General features: G+C 39.7%; 2 protein-coding genes across 3 annotated transcripts in view; one reads left to right on the forward strand and one right to left on the reverse strand.

The window, feature by feature from the left end:
- RTN4IP1 (reticulon 4 interacting protein 1) overlaps nt 1-10495 on the reverse strand; it is a 24382-nt gene extending 13887 nt beyond the window's left edge. For both annotated transcript variants that reach the window (XR_004060601.1, XM_030945625.1), the window contains exons 1-6: nt 10061-10495; nt 8707-8858; nt 7823-7891; nt 7466-7590; nt 2079-2127; nt 423-559 (exon numbers count right to left, since the gene is read on the reverse strand). Coding sequence is in view for 1 of the 2 variants with exons in the window: in XM_030945625.1 (XP_030801485.1) it covers nt 423-559; nt 2079-2127; nt 7466-7590; nt 7823-7891; nt 8707-8858; nt 10061-10307 (779 nt within the window). In the remaining variant the exon portion in view is untranslated. The remainder of the gene's footprint in view (nt 1-422; nt 560-2078; nt 2128-7465; nt 7591-7822; nt 7892-8706; nt 8859-10060) is intronic.
- QRSL1 (glutaminyl-tRNA amidotransferase subunit QRSL1) lies at nt 9886-24585 on the forward strand. Its single transcript, XM_030945624.1, has 11 exons — nt 9886-10614; nt 10827-10986; nt 12124-12222; nt 13238-13334; nt 15038-15214; nt 17442-17617; nt 17721-17833; nt 19302-19494; nt 19870-19987; nt 23022-23227; nt 23644-24585. Exons 1-11 carry the CDS (start codon nt 10483-10485, stop codon nt 23853-23855), a joined length of 1683 nt encoding a protein of 560 aa, XP_030801484.1. The 5' UTR covers nt 9886-10482; the 3' UTR covers nt 23856-24585.
- The last annotated feature ends 1510 nt before the right edge of the window (nt 24586-26095 follow it).

Below are 26095 nucleotides of genomic sequence, written 5' to 3' on the forward strand. Positions count from 1 at the left end.
TAGAAACGGGGGAAAATTTAGGGAGTTCTGATAGAGTCAAGCAATCAAAAGGCAGAAGGTCTGACCACCAATTCCTTCACTGTTGTCATCTTATTCCAGGGGTTCCATACTGTTGTCTCCTTAACGCACAAGTTTCCTACCTTCTTGGTGTTTCTCATGGGTTTCTCCTCCAAGCACTGACTCTTTCTTCCTCACAAAGCAGCCCACTCCAGTTCCCTTCCCAACCACCCATCCCACTCTTTTATAGCACTCTTCTCATTGGTTACAGCTGTGGCCTGTTAAAGTCAGGTCTGTTCCTAATCTTTGATAATTGGCCCAGCTGCAACTCCTTAGGGGTAAGATTACTTTCTACACTGTCTTTATTTTCTTATATTCTATCCCCCTACACTTTATCTCAGTATTAAAGCAACACAAACACTCACAAGGGCAATGTTTTAAGCTGCTCTTCCAGATTTCCAGATTTATAATCAATCACATCATCTGCTCCAAGCTTTTCCACCAGTGTGCTGGCATCATGAGAGCAAACTGCTGTCACGTGAGCATCCCAGGCCTTCATTAGCTAAAAACAAGATTAAAAAAACATCCAAAGATTAAAATGTAGTGAAATATTGAGAACTACTTAAAAAGCCAAAGTCTCATTATATTTATATAACAAATGAGCTTTAATAGGGACCTTTAATAGGGACTGGGGAAACTGTTCCAATACAGGATAATTTGTCACAAATCTCACAGACAAAATAATGGCTAGAATTTATCAATATTTAAGGTGGTTGTAGGGAGGGAGGAGTTGGTGTGAAGGAAAGAGTGTGGGGTTTTTTTAATACCACTGAAAGATACCAGGTCTGAAAATAAGGCTCTCAGTTTGCCATCTGTATGTTTAGTCTACCAGCTAAACATACACCAAGAGATACTGTCCAAGTTGCCAATCAACAAAACTGGCACCAGATGTACCATTAAATATTATTAAATATGCCCTTTAAGTATTTCATATTACTGCAAATAGGTTAAGTACTAGTAAAAAGAAAAAGAAGGAAGTAATCTCTGATTTATCACAGGGACAGTATCAGGTTATCTTTTACTCCAAAAGCTATAGCAAAGTAAAGGACTTTTGCTAGTTATTTATCTCATTTTGCATCTCATTTTTTCATTCACAGTAACACTTTTTACCTTTATTCCAGGTTAATTAACTTAGTTTATCCAGCATTGATCAGTTACAAATTGTAACTAGCCAGTGGCTGGTCAGCCTTTCATACTGAAAGTCACCTGCTTCATCACAGATCAGGCAAATAGCATACCACAAAAAATTCTGCTGTAAACCTCTTTAAAACCACTGTGCTTATGGCTTAGTAATGCAGAAAGCAGTGATGCAATCACCCAAATACTGTATTTTTTAATCTTGAGAGAAAGATTTTTCAGCATGAGATGACAGTAATTAGAATCAAAACTCCCAAATTAACCGAGAGCATCAAAGAGGATGTTCCACAACTAATGAAGCAACAAAAGAGCATTTTGACTTTCCAACGTTCAGAGCTACTGAACAGACAGACAAAAGGGCAGCAGGGCAAAGACCGTGAGGGAAAGTAAATCTAAGCCTCTGTGCTTTACAGCCACTGCACACAAAAGCCTGATGGCCTCTCACATCATTTGACCAGCTACAGCAGTCGTCGTAGGTGATGTTCTCCATCAGTTTTCCTACTCATACACCAAGTTCTGCTCATATTTAGAGCACAGAGCTGAATGAAAGATAATGAAAACAGCCTACATATTTCAAATTACACCAGTCAGAGATTTCCTGCACCCAAATTGTGAAATGTGATCTTACACACAACTCCTTTCTTTGAAAGTCCCTACTTCCTACTTTAAAATAATACAACATAATAAACAGAAAGCAATAAATCTGAAAATAGTTTACTTTTGGAAACATCAATCTTCTCAATCAGGCAGATTGATCTTGCTATTAATATTGCTATATATAGAGCTTGCTATTTCTCTATTCCTTTTCTCAATTCCCCTTCTGTTATTTTTTTTTCATACTGAAATGCTTGAAGATTCATCCTGGGCATGCTGGATAATATTACCTGTACAGCAAATGTACCAACTCCTCCTGAAGCTCCTAATATTAATATTCTGTAAGAGAAAATTAAAATATATTTAATAGTTCTTTAAATAAACTCTGGAGTAACTATGTATTCTAATGTTTCTTAAACATCTCTGATGCTAAATTATTTTTAGCAAAAGACAGGTTTTGTCATTCAATGTTATTCAAGAGTGGTTAACTGTTCCAATAGCCCAAAAATGTGACTTAACATCACTGATCATGTATCCTGTGCCAAAAGCATTAGCTCAGCACAGCCAAAGAGACTTCCTCACAGGTGCTTTCTTCTAAATGCAGGCAGTGAAGCTGTCAGGTAGTAGCACTTCTATCACTCAAAACCCCTGTACCTGTCCTCACTTTACCAAACATAACTGTTTAATTTGGGACAAAATCAATCAAGAGCTCTTCCTGTTTCCCAGACTCCACTGTCACATCTCCTAAAGAAAAAAATCCAATTCATCAGCATTTTACAAAAATCGGTCTTATCTAAGAGAAAAAGAGTTTAGTATCACATTATTTAAGGAGACTGTGAGCTGCAGAACATATGGAACATAATTTTCCCATATTGCATAATGTTTATCTAAAAGACAAAAATACAAGTAAGTACCCTCACCACTAACAAGTTTAATTTTTATTAAATTAAGATGGGTGTATTTTTCTTTAGAAAAAAAAAGCAGTAGCATTTTTCTAGTTCCTTCCAGTACATCTCAACAAGACCCTGTAAATGCCAGCTTGTGGGAACTGGCACACAAGCAAGAAAATGAAAGAGTATATTGCCAAATTATTAGCAACTGAGAGTTCATTTTAACTGATAACCCTAAATTTCAAAAAAAAAATTAATACAAGTTAACTTGTGTGAGGACCTTACTGCTAGAAGCCTAATCGCTGTTCAAAAATTTCATCCAAATATTTTATTAAATAACTAAACATCAGAAAGTGAATTAGTAAGAAAACCTTGCAGCTCAAGTTGCAAACAGTGCTTTGTCTTTGGATCCATTTACTAATTCTAGGACAAAAAGAAGATCCAAGATGAAGTCCTGGCACAGGATTGGGGAACATCCTGTTTCTCAGAACTTCTGTTTGCCAGAAAAATCTCAGAATCTTCAGAAGCTGGTGAAATTCCTGTTTTAAATCTCACAGTAAAAGATGTTGAAGTAAATTGCTTTTTACAGTACAAAACTGTACTATACAATCTGGAGTCTCAGTTTACAAAAGTTCTTTGAAGTAGCCTAAGAGACTTGGCTTTGGTCACACTATCCATTTTAAAATGCTCCTTTTGTAAGTGATCAGATTCTGTTCCCTCCCATTTCACTGATCCAAGCTGCAAAATTCAGAATAAGAATATGAAACCACAATACCACAAAGCCTGCAGCTTTTAAATCTGCCAAAATGTACTTATCCTCAGAACCAGGCTTCTAACAACAGATGCCTGGAGCAACATGCATATTTCGACTTGAGTATACTCGAAAAGGCTCCAGGATCCTACACTCAAGATATTGGGTTAAACCCATCTTTATCCTTAAAAAGGACAGTCACAATTAAATCCTTTCAAAAAAACCTTTTCAAACCGCCTCTACAATTTCACTCCTTAGTTAAAGGGCATTTCTTCTATTACATATCTGGGGGAAAGCTGCCATCTTAAAATGTACAATTTGCTCAAAGGATTTAAGTAACATTTTCAGTTTGGGGAGCAGCTTGGCTAGGACTTTTTTTCTTTCTCCTTCAATAAAAGCCCTTCAGGATTCCTTCAGGTAGAAATACTTTTGAGATTCAGTTTGATCTTATGTTACATGGGTGATTTTCTACCACACCTTCCAATTATTAAAACTCTCTCCATACATCGTGACTTCAAGAAAGCTCTTCATTTCTGAGCCAAACTGCATCTGCACAGGAGATCCATGTGCAGCAGCCCAGCAGCACTGACAACAGCAAGACACACAAGAGGGGTGGTGTTTGAAGGTGCAGCACCTGTTAGGACAGTACTGAATGACAGATGGTGGCAAGTGCCAAAGCAGGAACAGTTTTGTTTGCACTGCCTCAGGAAAACAGAGCCAGGAGAAAACATATCATAGAAACTACCTATTTTCACTGCAAGGATGAGCTCAGCAGTAAACTATATAAAAGTATTTGCACCAGGGACCAAATTAACAAATCATCTGACCTGGACAGACGAGAACCAATTCTTTCAAAAGAACAAAAACAACATTTGTAGCCCAGGCTTTCCTCCCTTCTGACAGAGGCACAACATTCACCAAGCCCCCCATGGGGTTCAGCAGTTCAAATGATCACGGGGAGCAGATCTCTCCAAGTAAGCACACCATGAGATTTGAAAGTTTAGCCCATCTCCCCAGGCCCTGCTTGGAGCTATGGTGTGGTCAGAAACGAGCATCAGAGAGGCAGGACCTGTTTCAGCTGTGTGTGCCTCCCACCAGAACACACAGACACATAGAGGGTGGGGAGTGGGCGTACAGATCAAGGACTAATATTTTCTCCAGATTATAAACAATTAAAAATTTTCAGTGGCTGAGTTACATGCAAGATAACAATTGAATAAATGCAGCAATTTTATACAGTTGTAAAGTTAATGTATCTATTGACAAAATAGATTAACTTTACTTAGATATAAAATTATATTTCATTTGATCGTGCCAACAAAATGTCCTCAAGAAATTTATTCCTGGATCAAGTAGTGTTTACCCTATCAAGAAGTTTTACAACCTACACTCAATTTGTACTTCTCAACAGATAAAATGATGAAATAATACACAGACATTGAAAAAATATTTCCTTGGGGTATTAAACCATTCAAATTTTCACTGTAACCATATAACCAGGAGTCTATGTTTAGTAGCTTATATTAACAGAATCCAGCATCTCGGCCCAGCACACATGAAAGTCTAAGATATTGCCTCTGTATTTACATAAAGACTTCTATTTAAAAGCAATGTAAGCACTTTGAATAACTTCTCAAACTGTCAGGTTTGTTTCTGTCATGCATTTTGTGAATACAGAAAGCAAGATATTGAATAGCTAGTGTTGAACAAGCATATTTACTGAATATGAAAACTTTCTACTGAAACAGGTCAGTGGCACATATGAGAAGGTAGCCACAGAGAACTTCAACACAACACAGTCATTTTGAACATTTAGGACAGTAAGAACATTTAAGCTGGTACAAGAATATGGACGTTAATTAGAGTGGTATAGAATAAAGGCTATGGAAAAATGACTGGAATTGCAGGAGGGTTCACAAACAATGAGAGCACACTTCAGGAAACTTGTGAGAACATAACCTGTGAAAGTATGTGCAGATGGAGCATCTAATCTGCCAGATCAATGCACAGCCAGACACTGGACTAACAGCAAGTGTTTCTGGTTAGCCCACGCTAACGCCTCAAAAGAGGCAAAGAGAACAGTACACACCAATAGAAAAATCACACTGCTTTTAAAATGTCCTAACATTGCACTAAAGCACCAGTGAAGGAGCTTTCATCAAGGAATAAAGCTGCTCTGCCAAAGAAGACATTTTGTGCGCATGTACACCCGTCTACGTAGCTATTTATCTACAACTACAGGAGATAAAAAGACTGACACAAAATCACACATGTAGGTAATTTCTTACCAAACACATGATCTAAAGAAATTAGGAAACACTGTATAAACTGTTGCATTTTTAAATTATTGCCCTGAGAATTAATGGAATATAATTTTGCATAGCCTCTTCAATACATTTTAAACATTTTCCTACAAGTACTATTTCAGGAGGAAAAAAGCTACCATCACATAAGTCTTTCGCTGCTGGTTTTACAGTTCAAAATTTATAGACAGGAAATATAATATTTTTAAAGTACATTAAAATGGGTTTTTGCTGACAGAGTAATTAAAAATTTATTTGGAACATGAAAGTAAATATTAAATGTAAAGACACATTACAAATGCAGTTTCAATTTTACTGTCAACAGTCTAAACACTTACCTGAAGATTGGAAAGAGAATTTAAATAAGGCTAGCCTATCAGTCCATCTTTAGGTTAATTCCATTTACATATGAAAGTTAAGATAATAAAAACTCTAAATACTGAAAATTAAAAAGTAAGGTGATCTTATCTAGAATTTTATTACTAGCTGGAAGTTAATTTCAATGATGTCTTTTTGAAACTCCTTTAAATTTTACCATTTCATCTTCTCAAAACATCGTTTATCTTTAGAAAAAACAATTACTTAATATTTTCGTTATGAATCTCACTGTGACACATGAATGACCACTCACTCTATTGTCTTCTAGAGATGTGGGTGAAGAATTTTAATCAATCTAGTGTCCTTTGCAATGTGTTGCATTACGAAGTATCAGCCAAGATTATTAGAGGTCAGGCATCCAAGACTTCTGCTGCCATGAAGTAATTACTTCATGACCTAAACCTGTGATGCAGTGCAGTAATTTTAACTACTGTTTTCCAACTCCCATAGTTTTACTTTTGCCCTAATTTCCATTCTGAAGATCTTGCTATCTATTTACTCAAACATCCAAAGGTCAAAATAACTGAAAATTTCAATTATCAGAAGAAAAATGGTATTTGCTCCAACCTTTCACTGCATTTTTCCTCATCTGCCATTGTCAGATCAACAGCCTGATAAACAAAGTCAATTTTTCTATTTGACTGGCTGCTCGCCTTGTACGTTCTCCTTTTCTTGTCTGCATTCCTGACCTCATCAAAGTTCTGGCCTGCAGGTCAAATAAGACTCAGTCACCTGCTCATTTTTCTCTAAAAAGCTGGAAAACCAGTCTGTTCCAAATGGCCCACGCACGCAGGAAGTGAGTGAACCACATCTCTGTCCTTGAGAGGGTTTTTTGTGAGCTGCCAGTACAACTGAGAGGATATTACATTTGGCTAGCTGTCTTAACAGGCAGAAAGGCAAAGTCCCTACAAATTCCTGGAGATAACATCCTCAAATTCTCTATACAGCCCATACATTAGATATACATTGGATTGGAATCATAGAACAGCCTGGGTTGGATGGGACCTCAAAGATCATCTACTTCTAACTGTCCTGCTGAGCACAGGGACACCCTTCACTGGGGCAGGTTATCCAGAGCTCCACCCAACCTGGCCTTAAGTATTTCCACTTGTGGATGTATGGGCATCCACAACTTCTCTGGGCATTTTTTACCTCTATACAGGGACCTCATCTGAGCCCTCCTCTAAAGAAGCCTCTCTCAGCAGCTGTGTAGACAGAATCCATCATCCTCAGACAGCTGATCTTTATCAATGTCATGGTGTAACAGTCTTTATTGCTGCTGGACGTGTCTTACAAGCAGCTCATCAATGTAAAAATGAAGAACTTTAGTTTTAGCACCAGAACTGTTTACTTACCTTTTCCCACTACAATTACTTTGGTTCAGTCCTCCCACTTGGTTAAGTGCAGACCATGCAGTGAGACCAACATATGGTAGGGCAGCAGCTTCTGTGTGACTGAGACACTTTGGCTTAAAAGATACCTGAAACAAAACCATAATTAAGTAACACAGCAGCTCCTATGTGACACCGAAATATTTTAAAAAGCTTCACGGAATTGCAGATTGTGTATTGCATACTTTCAGCCATCTTCAAAACAAGCTGGAGTACAAATCAATCCAAGCACTAAGAAATAAAGTTACTTAGATACTGAAGAAGAAAAATGCCAATCTTTACAACTTTGAGGTTTTGTTAGCCAGAGTTTTGGAAGTTTACCTCGTTTCCACTAGCTACCACGAACTCTGACAGAGTGCCTTGTTTCCATGGGGGAATTGCTGCCCACACCTAAAACCAAACAGAAAACAACTATCAATTTTTGTAGCTTTGCACACAATTGCATGAACACAGAAGTTTTCCTCATTAAAGAAATCTTTATTCTAATTCACAGAATGTCTTCACTGTTTATCAGAAACTAGATTTAGCTTATTTTACACCAAAAAAAAATCACAAAACCAACTATCGACTAAATGAAGGACTGGAGGGCTATGTGAATAAATTGTACCATTGCATTCTGTATAAGACATAATTTTTCATCTCCCCCCAAACTACTCCCATGCCAGAAAAGCCCAGATTAGAGGGGTGAGGATGGTGCAGAATCAGGATTTGCTATGCTAAAACTGATGAAATGTGAAAGCAACTGGTGAAGGTGAAAGCAAACAGTATGAGTTTTTGTCTGGGCACCCATGAAGCGCTTTTTGGGTTCAGCCAAAGTTCCTACTCCAAGTAACTCAAGAAAAATAAAAACAAATCCCTTCTTGTTAGAATTCTACCTTCAATTAAAAACAAAGTGGCACTTTGAGTGTGCACTTATAAACAAAAAATTCCACTCTTGCTACTGCTGCAACGGTCCAAAAACTAAAACCCAGAAGGGACATTAACTTGCAGAAGTAAGTCTCTGAAAGACCATGAGACCATGTTTTTCACAGAAAAAAATGAAGGGAAGAAAGTATTCTAGGAATTTACTGCCAGACAGGCCTTATTAAGAGTGCAACAGCATTAAAAAAAATAATTATGAGGAGAATGAATGCTGAACATCTCATAGTATATTTTAAGTGTACATTTTGGAAAAAAGAAATAAAATAAGAGATTGGTGGTATCACCTCATCTCCAGGTTTGAAATAAGACACACCCAGTCCACATTCCATAACCACACCAGAGACATCTCGACCAAGCGTTAGAGGAAATTCAGTCTCGCCCGCTTTGAGTTTCAGGGGATCCCGCTTCATGTTCAATGCAGTTGCACCATAACCACCTGCAAAACACGGAATCAACCACAACATACCACAGCGAGTGCTCATTTATTAACTGTGTAATTCCAATTAGAAAGCACTGGCTATCCATAATGTGCCTCGTTTCTGTTATAACTGAAGCATGCAAAAAATCTGCAATATTTCACACTTTTACAGATTTTAGAGATAAAGAGCAAGTGTAAAAAATAATAAGGCATATCACCTAAGACGAGTAACCTGGACTTCTATTTAGTAAGCAACAGACAAATGCGGTGAAGTCTCAGAATTACCCATCTAATAACAGTGCTCAGCCTAAAAAGAGTCTGCATTTGGGCACGTATACCTACTCAAGTGTTTGGAAAAGTCCACCTAGGGGCCCTATCATGGCAGAAAGTGTCTTAGCAGGAATCCTCAGATAGGAAATGTCCCATCACTAAACCTCCAACTATATTCAAAGATTTTTTTAAAAATTCATTTATTAGAGACCCAAAGCACAGATTACAGCAGGGTCAGAGGGCTTCCTGCAGATATATTTGCTTGTTCTATTGAATCTGATTCAATATGCAAACATTTCCACACAGGAAATACAAGGTATTCTACCTTGTGGTACACTACCACAACTTCCTTCTCATGTTTCAAACCCAGAAACTGGGGAAGAAAACCTAGTTAAATGTGTCAAATACAAAGAGCCGGGCAGTGAAAGAGCCAGATTTCTCGGGCGGGATGACAGCCCGCCTCCAGATGCCAATTTAGGATGGGCATGGCAATGAACACCACGGTTTGCCTTAGGTCGTGCAAGCCGACTTGGCAGCAATTTGGACCTCCAGCCCCATTCACCTCAAGGAGATGGGAAAATCTAGCATCACTTAGGGGGAATGCTGCTCCTTGACCGGGCGTATCTCGGTCAAGAGAGTTGCGCCACAATCACTCAACTGAAAGTTCACCCTCGCAACACACACACGCACACTCTCGTCAGTGGCTTTTTGTATCGCTCTTCCCTGAGAACCTGAAAAAAGTGAGTTTCCAAGAGGCGGAGATTTTCCACAGGGCTCGAGGAAACACGTGTGTTGAAGCAGCCCTGGACGCTGCCGGGCCAGGCCGGTGCCCTGGTCACTGCCGGGCCAGGCCGGTGCCCTGGCACCGCTCGGGCCGCCGGAACCGCAGCCCCAGCACAGCCCCTGCCATCCCGGCAGCCCGGCCGCGGCTGCTCGGGCTCGGCACTTACTTCTCATGCTGAGGTCGATGGGGTTCAGGCTCGCAGCGTGAACCTTAATGATGACCTCGTTCGGGAAGTGTATGATGGGGAACATCATCTCCCTGGTGAAGCGCAGCACCTCGTTGCTGCCGTAACGGTCTATGACCCAGCTGGGCATGGCGATCCGCGCCCGCGGAGAGGCGCGGAACCCGCGGGCCGGTACCCGCCCGTTCGCCCAGCGCAGCGCCCGCCCGCCCGCCGCTCCCCACGACAGCATGGCCGGGGCAGCCAGGCCGGGCCGGGACCCAGGTTCACGATCGGGATCAGGACAGGGATAAGGATCGGGATAAGGATCGGGCCAAGGATCGGGCCGGGGCGCTCCTTCGCCCCACAGCGCTCAGCCGGGCGGGCCCCGCAGCCAATGGGCGGCCGCCTTCTTGGCCGCCCTGCCAATGGTGCCGCGGGGTATTGCGGCAAGATGGCGGCGTGCGGCCGCCGCGCCGGGGACGGGTAGGGGTCGCTCGGCGGGCGTGAGGAGGTGGCGACGGACAGGGAGAATCATGCTGCGCGCCTCTCTCCGACAGGTGAGTGGGGTCTGTCCGCCTGCCGGGGATGCCGAGGAACGAGGCGGGTTCGCAAGGTGACCGGGGTCCCCTCGCGTCCCCTTTTCTCGGGGCGAGCCGGGAGAGCGCTTCCCGTGCGCTCCTTCCCTCAGCGGGGATGGCGCTTCCTTCCCATTCCGCCCCGGCGCGGCCTCTGGCACCCGGCTGCCCTGAACGGCGGGCTGCGCTCTCAGGTGTCGGCGGCGTTGAAGGAAGGACGAGTCGCTCCCACGGAGCTCTGCCAGCGATGCCTGGCCCTCATCAAAAACACCAAGTTTCTGAATGCATACATCACCGTAGCGGAAGAGACCGCTTTGAAGCAGGCTGAAGAATCAGAGGAAAGATATAAAAGAGGTATGTTGGTTTGTAAGCAACGTCAGTCCTTAAAAAGCGGCTGAGGAGGAGCTGTCTGTGTTAGACGAAGCACCTTTGCTTTTTAAAGGGGGTGTCTTGGCTTGTTTGAATCTTGGGGGATGAAGCTCACACTTGTGGTTTCTGTGGGTGTACACTTGGCACTCAGGAGAGTATTTAGGCCAAAAAACAGAGGGAAAACCTGGACCAAACGGGGCATTGCAGGTTAAATAGGCTCTGTGCCTCTTGGACAGTGTTAGTACTTGGTGTCAGCTGCTTTTTTCCCTCAGCAGTTCATTTGGAATATGTAGCCAACAGGTGCCATGAATAGGCAAATGCAGTGGTCATTCTCAGGCCTCCAGACTGGGATAGGCAAACAGCTAGCACAACCTATCGAGTTTTTAATTAAGAAAGCAAATTAAAATAATGCAGCTTTATTAATTGCAGTTAGGAATTGGAGAACAGAACAGCTTTCAGTCCTGTTATCTGCAACATTTAGAAGATAGCCATCCTCATTTTCATTTGTGTTTAAAGAAAGGCAGGAAAGGTAAATTTTCACCTAATAGAATACATGTTTTCCTTCATGTGTGACACTTGCTGTCCTCTGACAGCTCAATAAATTGTCAGCCAGGTTGTTTTGCTTCCTGATGTAGGCCATTTAGGTTTTGAGTTGGGGTTTTTTTGTGGTGTTTGTTGGTTCAGGGTTTTTTTGATGGTGATAATCGATTACTTGAGAAGCATTTTCTCTGCTTCAGTAATTAATCTACTGTGTATGCCAGGTAGGCAGTGTTTATGGCTCCCAGCCTAGTGATAGGGTGTATTTAGTTGCACCTATGGCTGAAATAAGCACTGTGTGGTGACATTGGAATGCACTCCTCTGGGATAGCCAGCCTGGATGAAAGCAGGTGGAGGGCTTAGACAGGAGGTCTGGTTTGGGCAGAGTGCTCAATGCTTGAGTTGGAATGGAAGGTGGTTCTTGAAAATGGAACAGACAACCATCAAATGCCAAGTGGAAAGCAATCTTGCTTTCAAAAACCACCCAGAGGGACATGTAAAATAAACAGTAATTGATGACAACATTATGTATATAGAGCACATTTTGCTTTAATTTCTGTTGTTTTGCAATCATTTGTAATGCAGGTCAACCACTGGGCATTCTAGATGGAATTCCTATTGCTGTAAAAGACAACTTTAATACAGCTGGCATTGAGACAACATGTGCATCAAACATGCTGAAAGGTACAGTACAGCTTTTAAAGTAAATTCAGATCTTTTGCTCTTTGGAGAGTGTATGGACTGGAGTCTTCCAGAAATCCAAGTATTTTTAAAAAATGAGTGTGTGTCATTTGAGGAAATACATTTATCCAGTTTCACTAGCCAAGTTCATCTGGTATTACAGATGGATTTTTTTCTTCTTCTAAGCATGTTATCTCTTTATAATTGTATGCATTTAACAACAGTTATAATAAAAACCTATATACTACAATAAACCGGTTCCAAGGAAAATTCACATTTTCCTTCACAGTGCTTTTAGGTCTAGAGGAGGACAGTCAGTACTGTTCTACCTTCTGTTTCATACCTAGTGAAATCCAAAGACAGTCCTGTTTTGTTGTTCTGTTCATAATTGGTGACTTAAATAGTTTTTTCATATGGCTGTAAGAAAAGTAAATGTTTACAATCCCAACATACAATCACATTTATAATTACTTTAAGGCATTTTTTAAAATTTCCTAAAGTCATTGTTTCTATTAACAGTTCATGAACGTTTTTGAGGCATTACAGTGTTTTTATAGTAAAAGCAAAAGTTGGAAACATTTCTTATATCTGTTTTATTCTGCACAAAGTTAAACTTTATATTAATCCTTGTGGAAGATAGTAGAAGTAAATTAACAGACCTCTGATTTGATTGTGGTTTTTTTTAATAGCAGAAGAAACAAAATATGACTTCTCTGTTGCAAAAGTTGTTATATTACCTGAGATGCTTTTCCTTAAAGCACATTCTCAGACCTGTTGTGATTGATTGCAAAGAGTATTAGGAGTGATGTCCTTGTTCCTGATGGAAGTGGCAGTGAAGAAGCCCCTGTTATCATTCATGAAGTGAATTGGTTACCACTTGAGGTCTCATGTCACTGTCGCAGTTCTCATCTTTATGTAAAGTCTGATGCTAATGACAGCATCAAAATGTTCAGAGTAGCTACTTGTAAAAATAACTTGTATCTCACCAGTTGCTCTTAATTATTCTGATTGTTTTCAGGTTATATTTCTCCTTACAATGCTACAGTAGTTCAGAAGTTACTGGATCAGGGAGCTGTGCTTTTAGGTAAAACAAACCTAGATGAATTTGCAATGGGGTGAGTGATGTTTATTATTTTTAATGTGTTGATTTTACATGAAATAACATACATACCATCTGTTCCAATCTACCTGTAATCCTTAACTCCTGTTTCTGTGAGGTGAGACAGCAATGAATACTTGCTGGAAGGGTACACAGAGCGGCATGAACTTCTGCCTGAGCGTTTGTAGTGTTGTGTAAATGATACAGACGCTGAGTTTTGTGAACATAGTGTTCAAATGTGCTTGAGAGGCAGGAAGCAGTCCAGCTTCTGCAGAAGGCCAAGGACAAGTGGCCTTCTTGTAGATTCAGTAATGTGTTAATAGAATTGGTTACAACGCAGTTAATTGCTGCCTTTTCCTCTCTCCTTACTGATGGCTTTTTGCCCTTAGGTAATTGTTATCGTGCCCCCAGTGGCAGCCACTGCCTCTGCCAGTCGGCCACTGGGGTAATTTGTATGGGTGCTCCCTGATTTGCTGCACACAGGCTAATCGAGAGCAAGGCTTTTAAGTTGCCTGAGCTATTGGTGGTGACTTTTTCTCAGGAGCACATTGAAAAATTCTCCTACAAATTGTTTCTTCTGCAAATCAGTGAAGACAGCCAAGCTGTAGCAGAGAATGGCATCGGGCTGTTAGGGATGGGAATTACTGCTAGGTTTGGAAGGAAATCTCTGGGATTTAGTTACCTGTGAAAACCAGTAAACGCTGTATTTTGATTTTATTATACTGAAAACCAGAGTCCAAGGTTTGATTGGAAATTCACATGGATGGGGTGGAAGTGCTTGGACAATATTGTTTTGAATAAAGTAATTTTTATGTAAAAAAGTTATTCCTCAGAGGAAGAGCAGCAAAAAGCTTGGGAAAAACCTGATAATGCAGTATTACAACTGGTCTAAGTTTGTTAAAGCACAGGATTCTCCTAAAGAGCTTATCCCAATACTAGTTTCTCATTCTGGTGTGTGTGTTTGTGTGATCTCTTGATCAGGGAGCAGGTCCAGCTCTAAAGCAGTGATGTCTCATAAGGTTTGTTTTCCACTGCTGTCAGCTGCCTGTTCTGTCTGATGATATAGCTGGTAACACTGGCACCTTGCAGTCAGGGGAGCGTGGGTAGAGGGCCTGAGGAAGGAGGAAAGTATGCCCTGCCCCTGCTTCAGGTGTCAGCTCACACCTAGGTGACACAAGCTGACTGAAACTGGTTTCTGAGAAGCCAGTCTGGCATTCTGAACCAGTGAACTGTGGCCTCTGCAGAGGGCTACAGGGTGAATAATAGTGTGGCATTTCAGAGAAATGCATGTTCCTGGTATTGTGGAGCTTTGTCTCCACCTCTAGCAGTATGTTTTTCCTCACAACAGTGATCTTGCATCAAAGGCAGGGCTGGAAAAACAGAATACCTTGGTTTTGAAAGAGATGTGCTCCTGTACTTTTACATAGCTTAAGTCAGTTTTGTGTCTTTGTGACTCTGTTCATTTCAGTGGCAGTAGCAGAAGTTAGAAAAAGGTACAAGTTCAGGTTCTGTGTTAGAAACTGATGAACAGCTATGAATTTTACAGTTGTATGTAATGTTGTAGAAGTCGACTGCTTAATGATTTACGTACACCAATCTTCTTGTGTTGAAATTGAATTTGCAAGGATGATGAGGAATTGGATTAAAAAAATTAAATTGAGGAATACAAGTGTGTAATTTGTCACTTCTGTCTGTATTTGTCCTGTATGACTATCTTAGTTCTGGGAGCACGGATGGAGTATTTGGACCAGTCAGAAATCCCTGGAGTTATTCAAAACAGTACAAGGAAAAGTCTGTCCCAAAATCCCATTCTGAAGATGAAGAGTCAAACTGGGTAATAACAGGAGGGAGCTCAGGAGGCAGCGCGGCTGCTGTGTCGTCTTTCACATGTTTTGCGTAAGAGGCTTTTAAAATTGTCTTTCCCTAAATGTCTCAAAATATGTTGGAATATTTTAATTTTATAATTTTCTCATAAGCTAGTAAGAAATAGAAGGGTTATTGGCACTGGCTTGCAAAAATTTATTTCAGCATCCCTAGGTTACTCGTGGCATATCATGAAGCCAGAATTAATCCATGCAGGCAAATTTAGACTTACTCATTTCAGGCATTATTCAGTCATATGACCACTTTACACTTTGTGAAATATATATAAAATTTTGATGGCAGTAAGGGAGTGACAGTTTTATTCTTATTCCCACATAATCTCTTAAGAAGTCTTACGAGGTTTGTGACGCATCCTCTTCCTCCCTAATTGCATTACACAAATACACACTGAAAATGTAATTCAGCAAATTAAGAGATCCCTCAATTTGTAGCAGTATAATAATCTTTCCTCTGCTCCTTTGTTTTTATAGCATAGTTATGTAATAGTACATGAGATTTGGGACCTAAAACCTTTCAAATCTCTTATTTAACAAAAGAGTACAGAGTACTTACTACATAGATACTTACAGCCTTCTGTGTTTTTAACTTAGAAAACAGTTTTAGTGTTGGGGTATTTTTTTAGGCAAGTGTGTGTTTATGGTTGTTGGAGTTTTTTCCTAAAGAAATTTGAACAAACTGGACTTTTTTTTTTAAATAGTAATTACTAACTGCATGGAATATCAACACACTGTTTAGCAGGTCAGTTGTCTATACTATCTTCTCCATCTGACTGTTAAAACTGATCACAAACCTTTACACCTTGTATTTTATGCAATTTTTAGAGCTACATGTTGGAACATGTTTTATAGAATATTATTTCAATTCTGCTCTTAATTGGAAGGTGTTTAAAAATGCTCTTTAGTTACTTTATATGTATTTGCCCACAGACTACATTACAAGCATATATTTTGTTGTTAAAATATTTTTGCTAATGTTGATTACAACTCTTTAAATTACTTTTTTAAGTTTTATGTATCTCTTCATATCCTTGCCCTTTACTGGGATGTAACCTACTCAACATTTTAATACTGTTGAAATTGAACTCAGTGCAGCCATTCCCAAGGACTGCTGATTCTCATCCTGAGCCAGAATGGGCTGATCCTGAGAGGGTCTGGCACCTTTTCTTATGTTGCTGGGCTCCCATTTTGCACTGCTCAGCACATTGTCAGATCAGGGAGATTTTTTTGTCCAGCTATTTTATTGCATATAACCTATTGTATATCCATCCTATTAGTGTCTTTCAAGCACTAGGAATGCTGCCAGTCTTTACATTTTCAGTTTGAGATTTGGATGTCCAAAAATGCTATAAAATTGAGGGTGTTTTACATCAACACAAATACTTTGGAAAAAATTCCACTTCGGGAAAGTCAGTTGAATTGGTTCAGCCATCTCATAAACAAATGGCTATGGGAAAAGTCATATACTCACTTCAATAAAAATTATACCTATTTCTGGAGTTTAAATTGGTTTTGGCAAAGATTTGAATGAAAACTGCTTTATCTTTTTAATGCTGCTTGAGTTAAGTTTATTAAAAACAAGAGAACAGCATGTTTCATTTCAATACAATTTTTGAAATAAAAGTTTCAATTTAGAAAGAACAAGGTTTCACTTGTGGATAAGGAAAAGAGGAATTCAGCATAATAATAATAATATGCTGTGTTTTAATTGTACCTAAGCTACTGTAAACTGGGAGTTCTGATCAATCATTGTAGATTTGGAAACAGGAAAAACATCTTTCCAAAGTATGCCCTCTTGTTAGGGGCAATAAATGTCATTCTTCCTTTTTATCCTGGAAAATGCTGATTCATGGTGCATTGGCTACGCAATAAAAAAGATATCAGCGTTGAAAACTGTTCCCTAAATCACATGAGATGTATCAGTTGGAGTCCACAGTATTGGAACAAGGAAGGCAGAAGAAGATATTTGGGGCCATTTTCAGATGGTCTGAATTCTACCTATCTGCCTCTGCTTTGTGAAGAGAACTGGACTCTCCCAATGGCAAATTCAGAGACCCTAGGAAAAATCAGAGAACAAATGAAAAATAGACATAGAGAACAGACTGGAATTTAGGCTGTGTGATTATGACTTCTGGTCTGGAAGGATTTACAGTTTTAAATCCATGCATCTCAAAGCCACACATTCTTATGATTTGGAAATGTTCTGAATTATCTTACTAATGATGATCCTTTTGAAACCATAGAGCCTTAGGGTCAGACACAGGAGGATCTACCCGAAACCCTGCTGCTCACTGTGGTGTTGTAGGTTTAAAGCCAACATATGGACTGATCTCTCGCCATGGTCTCATTCCTCTAGTGAACTCCATGGATGTGCCAGGAATCCTAACCAGATCTGTGGATGATGCTGCAGTTTTGTTAGGTATTACTCTGTCATACATCTTTGTTTACAACATTTCCTCAAAACAGACTGAATCCTGACTAACTAATGTATGTTTTCTTGGACATGTCATGTCTTATTTCAGGTTCACTTGCTGGACATGATCCTAAGGACTCTACCACAATTCAGGATGACTTCAAGCCATTTGAACTACCTAATTTGACTGATGTCAGCAAGCTTTCAATTGGAATTCCAAAGGTAACATTTAAATCCTGTTAACAGTTATGGACAGGAAGAACAAATAAAAGACGCATAACAAAAAATATTTGTGTCTTGCGCACCACCTCCCAGTCTCCCATGATTTGAAACAGCGAAGACAGTGAAAGCAGCTCATGGAAAAGAACAGTATGTGTTTGCTCTGTTGCCTGTCCAGGCAATTAGGAGTAAGCATACAGTAATGCATCACCTAAAACATGTTGTCATTGTCGGGGGAAGCACTGTCTTGGTTCTCTCTGTTGCTCTTTCCTTAGTCTACTCTGTAACCTCAAGCAAGTTGCTCTTGGAGCCTTCCCATGCAGTGAGCTTGGTACTGGTTTGTGCAGAGCTTTGGGATCCTTGCCTAAAGGCCAATGTGTTAATATTGAGCAGAATTTTAAAGGCAATTGAATGGCACAAGGAGCTGTGATTTGCAGAGTCCTAATAAGAACTGAAAGATGTCTGTAATTTGGCATCTGATGTATGCAATTCAATCATGTTTGTTTGAAATTTAGGAACAAAGTTTGGGACTTCAGCCTATTTTTAATTTAATAAAGGCTCTGCCTTCAAAGAGACAATGTAAATAACATTTATTAATTGTATTCTCTGTATTGGAACCTAAGCTAGAACAGGCATACCAAAAGTTTTAATTTGGTAAGCAGAGATGTCCACTGACCAATTATTCACAATCTGTGAAATGGAAAATTACGTGCCTAGAAAATTGATCAGCTGCATACTGTTTAAATCTTGATAAATCTAAAATTGTGATGTTGGTTAATTTTTCCTGTCCTTTGGACAGTTTTTTCTACTGCTACAGGTTATTCTAAACAGATACATGCATACATTAAACATGGGTCATAGCTACTCAGAAGTCAGACAGTATTATGACCCTGATATTATGGTTTAGAACTAAAGCAAGTATCTTCAAAAACAGGGAATTTTAATATAATATCTATAATTTGTCTGTGAAATAGGAAAGTAGCTAATCTAAGTCTTCTCCCAAACCCTTGATTGTAGGTTTTATTTGTTTCACCATGGTGTGCCAGTTGCCACTGATAACATTGTGAGCGTTAACAACAGGGGCTAACAGCCCTGGTTTTAGGATTTAGACCTGAAGAATTTGTACCTGTTACTGCAGAGCAGTACAGTATAGTCCTGATAGATAAATAAGGGAATAGCTGGGCAATTACTCTTTCAGAAGAAACTGCTGAAATTCCATGATCTGTGATACATATGTTGATTCTGCTGAGATGAATATAATACTCTTAAGAAGATTCAATCCTGTTAATTTAATACCCCTTGATTGTATAGGATTTAATAGATGCAAAAAGTTTTTATTGGTACTTTAAATCATATAGGGGTGAGATAATAATGGTTTCAATGTATTTTTAGCAAGGAGTATTTGTGTTTTAGTTGCTATTAGAAGTAAACCAGTATGTAAAATAACTCCCATTCTTGTTTTTCCTCTAAGGAATATCATGCACCAGGGCTGTCTAGTGAAATTCTGGCTCTCTGGTCAAAAGCTGCTGACCTGTTTAAGAATGCAGGTGCTAAAGTGGTTGAAGTGAGCCTACCACACACTCCTTACTCAATTGTCTGCTATCATGTGCTGTGCACAGCAGAAGTGGCATCAAATATGGCCAGGTTTGATGGACTGGAATATGGTAAGGCCTTTGAAAAAACCTTTTTCTCAGACAGTAGAAACATTGCTGGACGCCATGTAAAAGTGTTAGTTTTTGTAGATTTTTTTTTCATGGTTGGATGCTTGATATTATTTCTCCAAGATGGAATATAGTAAGAAACCTTGTGCAGATAAAAATGTGTAAATAAATACATAATATATTTCACTACTAGGCATATCAGTGTCTGGGCTCAAAATCTAGTTTAGTATTTCCATAATAAAACTATGTGTTTTGTTGTTTTTCCAGAGTAGTAGCATGTCAGGCTGCAGCAAACAGTGACCTATTGTACTACTGTGACATTATTAAATCTTAAGGATTACAAGAAGTATGAACACCCAGAATGCCTTTTCTTTCCAGGACATCGTTCTGACATGAAAGATTCCACCGAAAGTATGTATGCTGCAACACGGAGAGAAGGCTTCAATGATGTCGTAAGAGGGAGGATTCTGTCAGGAAACTACTTCTTGTTGAAACAGTAAGCAGAACTTCTTGAAATTCAGCTTTTCCAGGTTAATGAAGTTTTGAGCAAATGGTGATTAATTGCTTATCATGACATGAGGAAGAAATTGCTCTTACACTAGTAGCTGTTTGTATTTTTATTATTGCTTTAGGTCTATAATGCCTGTTTATAATGAACAAAAATGTTTTCCCAGTCTTACCAGTGAGTGTCCTAAATTAAATAAGTAGAACAATTTAGTGATTTTTTCCCCTACCAGAGCATTATTGGCATCATCAGTTAAATTAGGCAGAAATCTACCCTATGGTATGACATTGAAATCATACTGAAGTCTTTACTGTCTTAGTGTTAGAAGTTCTGTAGCTGTTAATTTCATTAAAACTGCATAGAAAAACTGCTGGTACATTTTAGCAAGATCTTCTAGAGAAAGCCAGACACATAGCAATTAAATTAACTGCAGCTCTCTGTCTCAGTGTACAGGGAAAGAGAAGCATTGGCAGAAGTATTGGACTGAAGTCCTTACAGAAGTCAGGGTTTTATCCAGCTCATGTAGAGAAGCTAGTACATGGATCAATTTTACGTTTTTAGTTTCCAATCCTTATCCAGCAGTCCTAATTTATGTTAGTAAATGTGCTGTTTCTCTTTGTCTGAATTTGTTCGGATACTAACAAAAATATTAGGCATGTAATTAGTCTCTGTAGTGCACTTGCTTTGAAAGAGCTCTGTCAGCAAGAGTATTCATCAGATGTGACTTCTCAGACAGGAATGTTGTCAGTCAGTCTGTAACAACCAGCTTTTATGGAATGCCGATATTCCTGCCAAGTGTGCTCTCTCTGCTTACAGCTGTCCAGATCAGCTTTCCTGAGGCTGCTTTAAAATTCACATAGTAAACTCTTCTGTGAAGGAATACACAATTAGCTTCCACCCAGATGGAACAGGAGAGTTGTGTTCCTGTTCCACAGTAAATTACTTTTGAAGAACAGAGTGCAGGGTTCAGAAAGCATTCTTAGAATAAGTAGTAGAGAAAACCCATCTGTGTCTCTTGCAAATGTTGCCTTTTACAGCTTATTTTTATCTTGCTTTTCAAAGTTTTAAAATGACTAGTTGATTGTTTGGGAAGTTCTGTTCAACATCTTTAGAGATGGCATGGACAAGGGGATCGAGTCCTCCCTGAGCAAGTTTGTAGACTGCTCCAGCTGGAGTGGTAGTGTTGATCTGCAGGAGGACAGGAAGGCTCTGCAGAGGAATCTGGACAGTCTGGGCTGGGGCCAATGCTGTGAGGTCACAACAACCCCAGGCAGCACTTAAGGCTGGGGCAGAGGGGCTGGAAAACCACACAGGGGGAAAAAGGACCTGGGGGTGCTGGTCAACAGCAGCTGAACATGAGCCAGCTGTGCCCAGGTGGCCAAGAAGGCCAATGGAATCTCAGCAACAGTGTGGACAGCAGGACCAGGACAGGGATTGTCCCCTTGTACTCAGCGTTGGTGAGGCCACGCCTCAAATCCTGTGTTCACTTTTGGGCCACTCACAACAAGGAGGACATTGAGGTGCCAGAGTGTGTCCAGAGAAGGACAGCAGAGCTGGTGAAGGGTCTGGAGCACAAGGCTTACAAGGAGTGGCTGGGGGAGATGGGGACGTTTAGCCTGGAAAAAAGGAGAGACCTTATCACTCTCACTACAGCTACCTGAAAAGAGGTTGTGGTGAGGTGGGAGACAGTGTCTTCTCCCAGGTAACATGTGAGGGAACAGCCTTATATAGTACCCTGTGAGGTTTACATCGGATACTAGGAAAAATGTCTTCTCTGTAAGGGTTGTCAAGTGTTGGAACAGGCTGTTAAGGGAAGTGGTGAACTCCCCATCCCTGGAGATATTTAAAAGATATATAGATGTGGCACTTAGGGACTTTCTGAAATTAACAGCTAGGTGGATTTCTGAAGTGATTGTAGAAAAAGATCTAATTCCCATTGTATAACTTACAAACTTGAACCTGTTTATTGATTATAACCATTTTCATTGCTGTTTCTTGGAATCTTTAGATTACTCTAACAAATTGGGATTTAGGCAGTTGTAGTTGTTTTTTCTGTAAACACTCTGGCATGTAGCAGTTGATAATACACCACTCAATTTTTCTTTCACTTTACTTTTTTTTTCTTTCCCAAATAGCTGAGGGTTTAGATGACAGTTACTTTTGAAACTGAACTTCTATTAATTTAAGATTCTATATTTACCAGTTCTGCATATGTGGTTAAAAGGAATGATAGACATAAAGTTGACTAATGTGTTTCTGCTTCAGAGTTGTGTAAAGACAGAAATCCATAGATCACATGTTTACATGAGGGGGAAAAATGGGTAAAGATAAGGTCTTCTACAGAGAAGTATACTACTACCACATCATTTTAAATCCATTTGGAGTCGTCCACAGATGATGGGACTTTTTCATTTGCTTCAAGTATCTTGCTGGATTGAATCCTAAATGGTTAATTCCTATTTTTCAGACCTGTGTAGTTCTGTATTTTCTGGACTTTGCTGTGCTGCCCTACAGTGAAATTAGGTTAGATAGAGCTTTTCATCCAGAGCGTGGTTGAGCACTGGAACTTACTCCCCAGGGGAGTGGTCACAGCACCAAGCCAGTCTGAGTTGTGCTCTCAGGCACATTGTGTGGTTCTTGGGGTGTCCTGCACAGGGCCAGGAGTTGGACTCCATTATCTTGATGGTCCCTTCCAACTCAGCATTTTCCATGGTTCTGTGAAATTCAACACATAGTTTAGTTTCCAAATGGTCATAAAAGTGTTGTTTTGATTTTTAGTTAATTATTGTAAGATAGGGTTTTGTTTTCCCTTCACCTTCCTTCAGCTATATGTTCTCATCTCTTCTTTCTCTGGCAGCTCCTCTGCTATGAGAGCATAAACACGTGTGGTGACTAAGCTTCCAGTGTCAGTCAAAATTTTATCCAAAAGGATTACTGGGCTTGTCTTTTCCACAGTAACTAAGAAATGAAGTTCTGTATTTTGGGAATTAAAGTGTCAGGCCTTCATGTCCCTATTCCTTTCTAGGAACTATGAGAAGTACTTTGTCAAGGCACAGAAAGTGAGACGTCTCATTGCCAACGACTTTGTGAAGGTTTTCAGGAGTGGTGTTGATATTTTACTCACTCCCACCACTCTGAGCGATGCAGTGCCTTACACAGAATTCATCCAAGAAGACAACAGGACCCGCAGTGCTCAAGATGACATCCTGACACAGGCTGCAAACATGGCAGGTGAGTAGGGGCAGGAACTCAACCTACATTTTCCCCTGCCTCATCATTTTAAAAGTCCAGTCCCTTAAGCCATTTAACCTTCTCTTTAGAATCAAGATATTTCACTCCCATGTCCTAAGTCTTACAGTGATAACAGGGTCTAAGGACAGTTTTATTAAATGCTTAGAAATGTAAGACCAGATTTTTAAGTAGGGTACCTTGGAGCTGAGTGTGGGCTGCAGGTAAGATGAATCTGTTCCAGAGACAGAAATCTCTCTAATTAATTTCTTGTGATCATCTAGCATTCACTTTGTTGAATCGAATTATTTTAGCTAGTCTTTTTTCTCTAACTTTTTTTCTGGTTCTCTTAAAATTGATACAGAAATTACTCTAAGGTTTATAGTAAGTCTTTGCATGTGTATTTTTTTTTCTTCCAGGACTGCCAGCCATAAGTGTTCCTACAGCTCTTTCAGAGAGAGGCTTGCCAGTTGGGCTTCAGTTCATTGGACGTTCATTCCAGGAAAAGCAGCTTCTCACTGTAGCCAAATGGTTTGAAAAACAAGTACAATTCCCAGTGATTCAACTAGAAGAAGTAGAGAGGCATGACAGTGATGTCTTTCAGCATCAGAAATCTGCTTCTTTTTCATAGCCTGGGTCTTGCTACTCAGCTAGAGCAAGACAGCTGTGGGGATGGTCAAGAAACTAATTTCTGCAGTTAATTGTCTTTTGCAGAAGTAATAATCTGTTCTAAGAAGATGTTATGCAGTAATGCACAATGGAATCACGACAGCTTGTTACAGTGTAATTAAGGCAATGTGAATCATTAAGTAAACATTACCACATTATTAAGCAACATTTCTTACTGATATTAAAAATACCAAGTTGAAATTGTGTATGTTATGCCTGTGAAGCTGATTTTTTAATCCCTAGAGGGTGTGTAAGGTATCTAACCAATTAAAGAACTAGCCTGAACTGTGGTGCGAAAACTTCGTGGTTGCCAAAGGGCTTGGTTTCCTTCTGGAGTGTAGACTTTTGTAATGGCAACAACTAGACAAGCTCTGTTGGAACAAAGGCATCAAGGATCTGTTTACCAAGAGTTAAATACAAAGGGAAACAAGGGAATAACTTAGAACCATAGAATCCTTTAGATTAGAAAAGACTTTTGAGATCATCAAGTCCAACCAGCACTACAAAGTTCATCATTCAATTATATCCCTAATGCCACATCTACACATCTGTTATGTGATGATTATTAAGGCCATTGTGAGAAAGCTAAATCACACCTGCATTTAGATCCCTGTTTTATCAATATCCAAGCTGTGGAAGTGTTAGTTCATTTTAAAAACCAAAATGTTCCCTACTTCTAGTTAACTTGTGCAGAAGGGTTTACAAATCATGCAGATTACTCTGGTTATATCTGTGTAAGAATGATGAATTCCAGATATCTTCTGGGGAAAGATGTGTAGTAGTAGTAGTACTTCAGTAGTTATTTTCTTCTTCCTTCATCACTGTTCTTTATAATCAACACTTAAATACTTGCTAAGAAAGAGAGCTTACTCGGTGTGGGAATAATGCCATCTATTCCTTCATGGACAGTCATTCAACACAATAGTAATTCAAACTGAATTTCCAAACTGTCATCATATAGACTGGAAGACTTACTAAACAACTCTTAACCTGTTTCAAATGTTGCAGTTTCCTTTTCTTGATAGTTAAAAACATGAAGGATGAAGTTTGTAGGTGTTTGGCATCAGATTTACTTTCAATCGTAGTCTACAGCATGCAGAGATGGAAAAGGTATAGAGGGAGAAAAATTACTGAGGAATCCTGTATGGAAACATAAATAATCTTCCAGAATTACATCTTGTCATATACCATATTGTCACCCATATAAAAAAGAAAAACCTTATTTCTAAAAATTGCTGATGAATTGGTGAATTTTCTATATGCCAAAGTGAGATTTTTCAATACCTTTCCTACAGGATTAAAATGGTGCACAACTAAAAACCCCACATTTAAAAAGCTGAATAGAATATAGAACTTTCCATGGAACAGTCTTAGGGAACTTGCTTTTTCTATTAGTGAGTAATGATGAACTGAGATTCCTAATAAAATATTTTTACTAATGTCTTGTTCAGTAATTTAGGTGTGCTGTAATCATGCAGGAGAGTCTTACAGCAGCTTGCTGACCAGAGCTCTCAGTGAGGTTATCCAAGTTGCTGTACCTGGATATATGCTTTAAATAGTTGCTCTTTGATGTGCACATCCCAAACCCAGACCTAGCACTTGTTGTTTCTGAAAGTAAAGGTCAGTCTCTTGGGCCAGAGTTTGAGATAAAATCCTGGCTGTGCAGAGCATTCCTGGAGAGACTTGAAGCACCTTGGAGTGTTGCAGAAGAGAGCAAGCTGAGGACTGTGCTTTCCCTTGGAAATTCATTCTAGACTGACTTCTGACTTACTGAAGATCACTGCTTATGCTTGGCAGTCTTTCTCTTAAAACTTCCTCTGATGTAAAGAGATACCTGATGGGAAAACTGGATCAAGGCATAGATCCCTACTCCGTGTTTCCCAAGCAGTTAGAGGAGAGGTAGGTGGAAGGTCCCTGTATCTGCACTACCTTTTTTTGAAGTGGGGCTCCAGTTCCAGTCTGGAGAACCCTCTAAAGGAGCATTCAGAAGATCACAGTGATGACCTATTCTGACACAGGTCCTCCAGAGTTTCTGCTGCTGGCAGATTTCTGAGCATAGAACAGCTGTGTGGGGAAATACACAGTGGGGGAGGTACCAACCAACCAACCAACCAACCAACCAGACACCCATTCTGCCTGGCATTTATAACTGTATGTTAGCAGTTGAATTAACAATCCAGAGACTTAAAAAACAAACTCCCG

The sequence above is a fragment of the Camarhynchus parvulus genome, chromosome 3 (assembly GCF_901933205.1).
Source record: "Camarhynchus parvulus chromosome 3, STF_HiC, whole genome shotgun sequence".
NCBI classification, from domain to species: domain Eukaryota; kingdom Metazoa; phylum Chordata; class Aves; order Passeriformes; family Thraupidae; genus Camarhynchus; species Camarhynchus parvulus.

Coding starts and splice junctions, on each gene's coding strand:
- QRSL1 (XM_030945624.1), top strand. CDS start 10,483: ATGGTGCCGCGGGGTATTGCGGCAAGATGGCGGCGTGCGGCCGCCGCG. Junction 13,335..15,037: donor CTAGATGAATTTGCAATGGG/GTGAGTGATGTT, acceptor TGACTATCTTAG/TTCTGGGAGCACGGATGGAG. Junction 19,988..23,021: donor AACTACTTCTTGTTGAAACA/GTAAGCAGAACT, acceptor ATTCCTTTCTAG/GAACTATGAGAAGTACTTTG.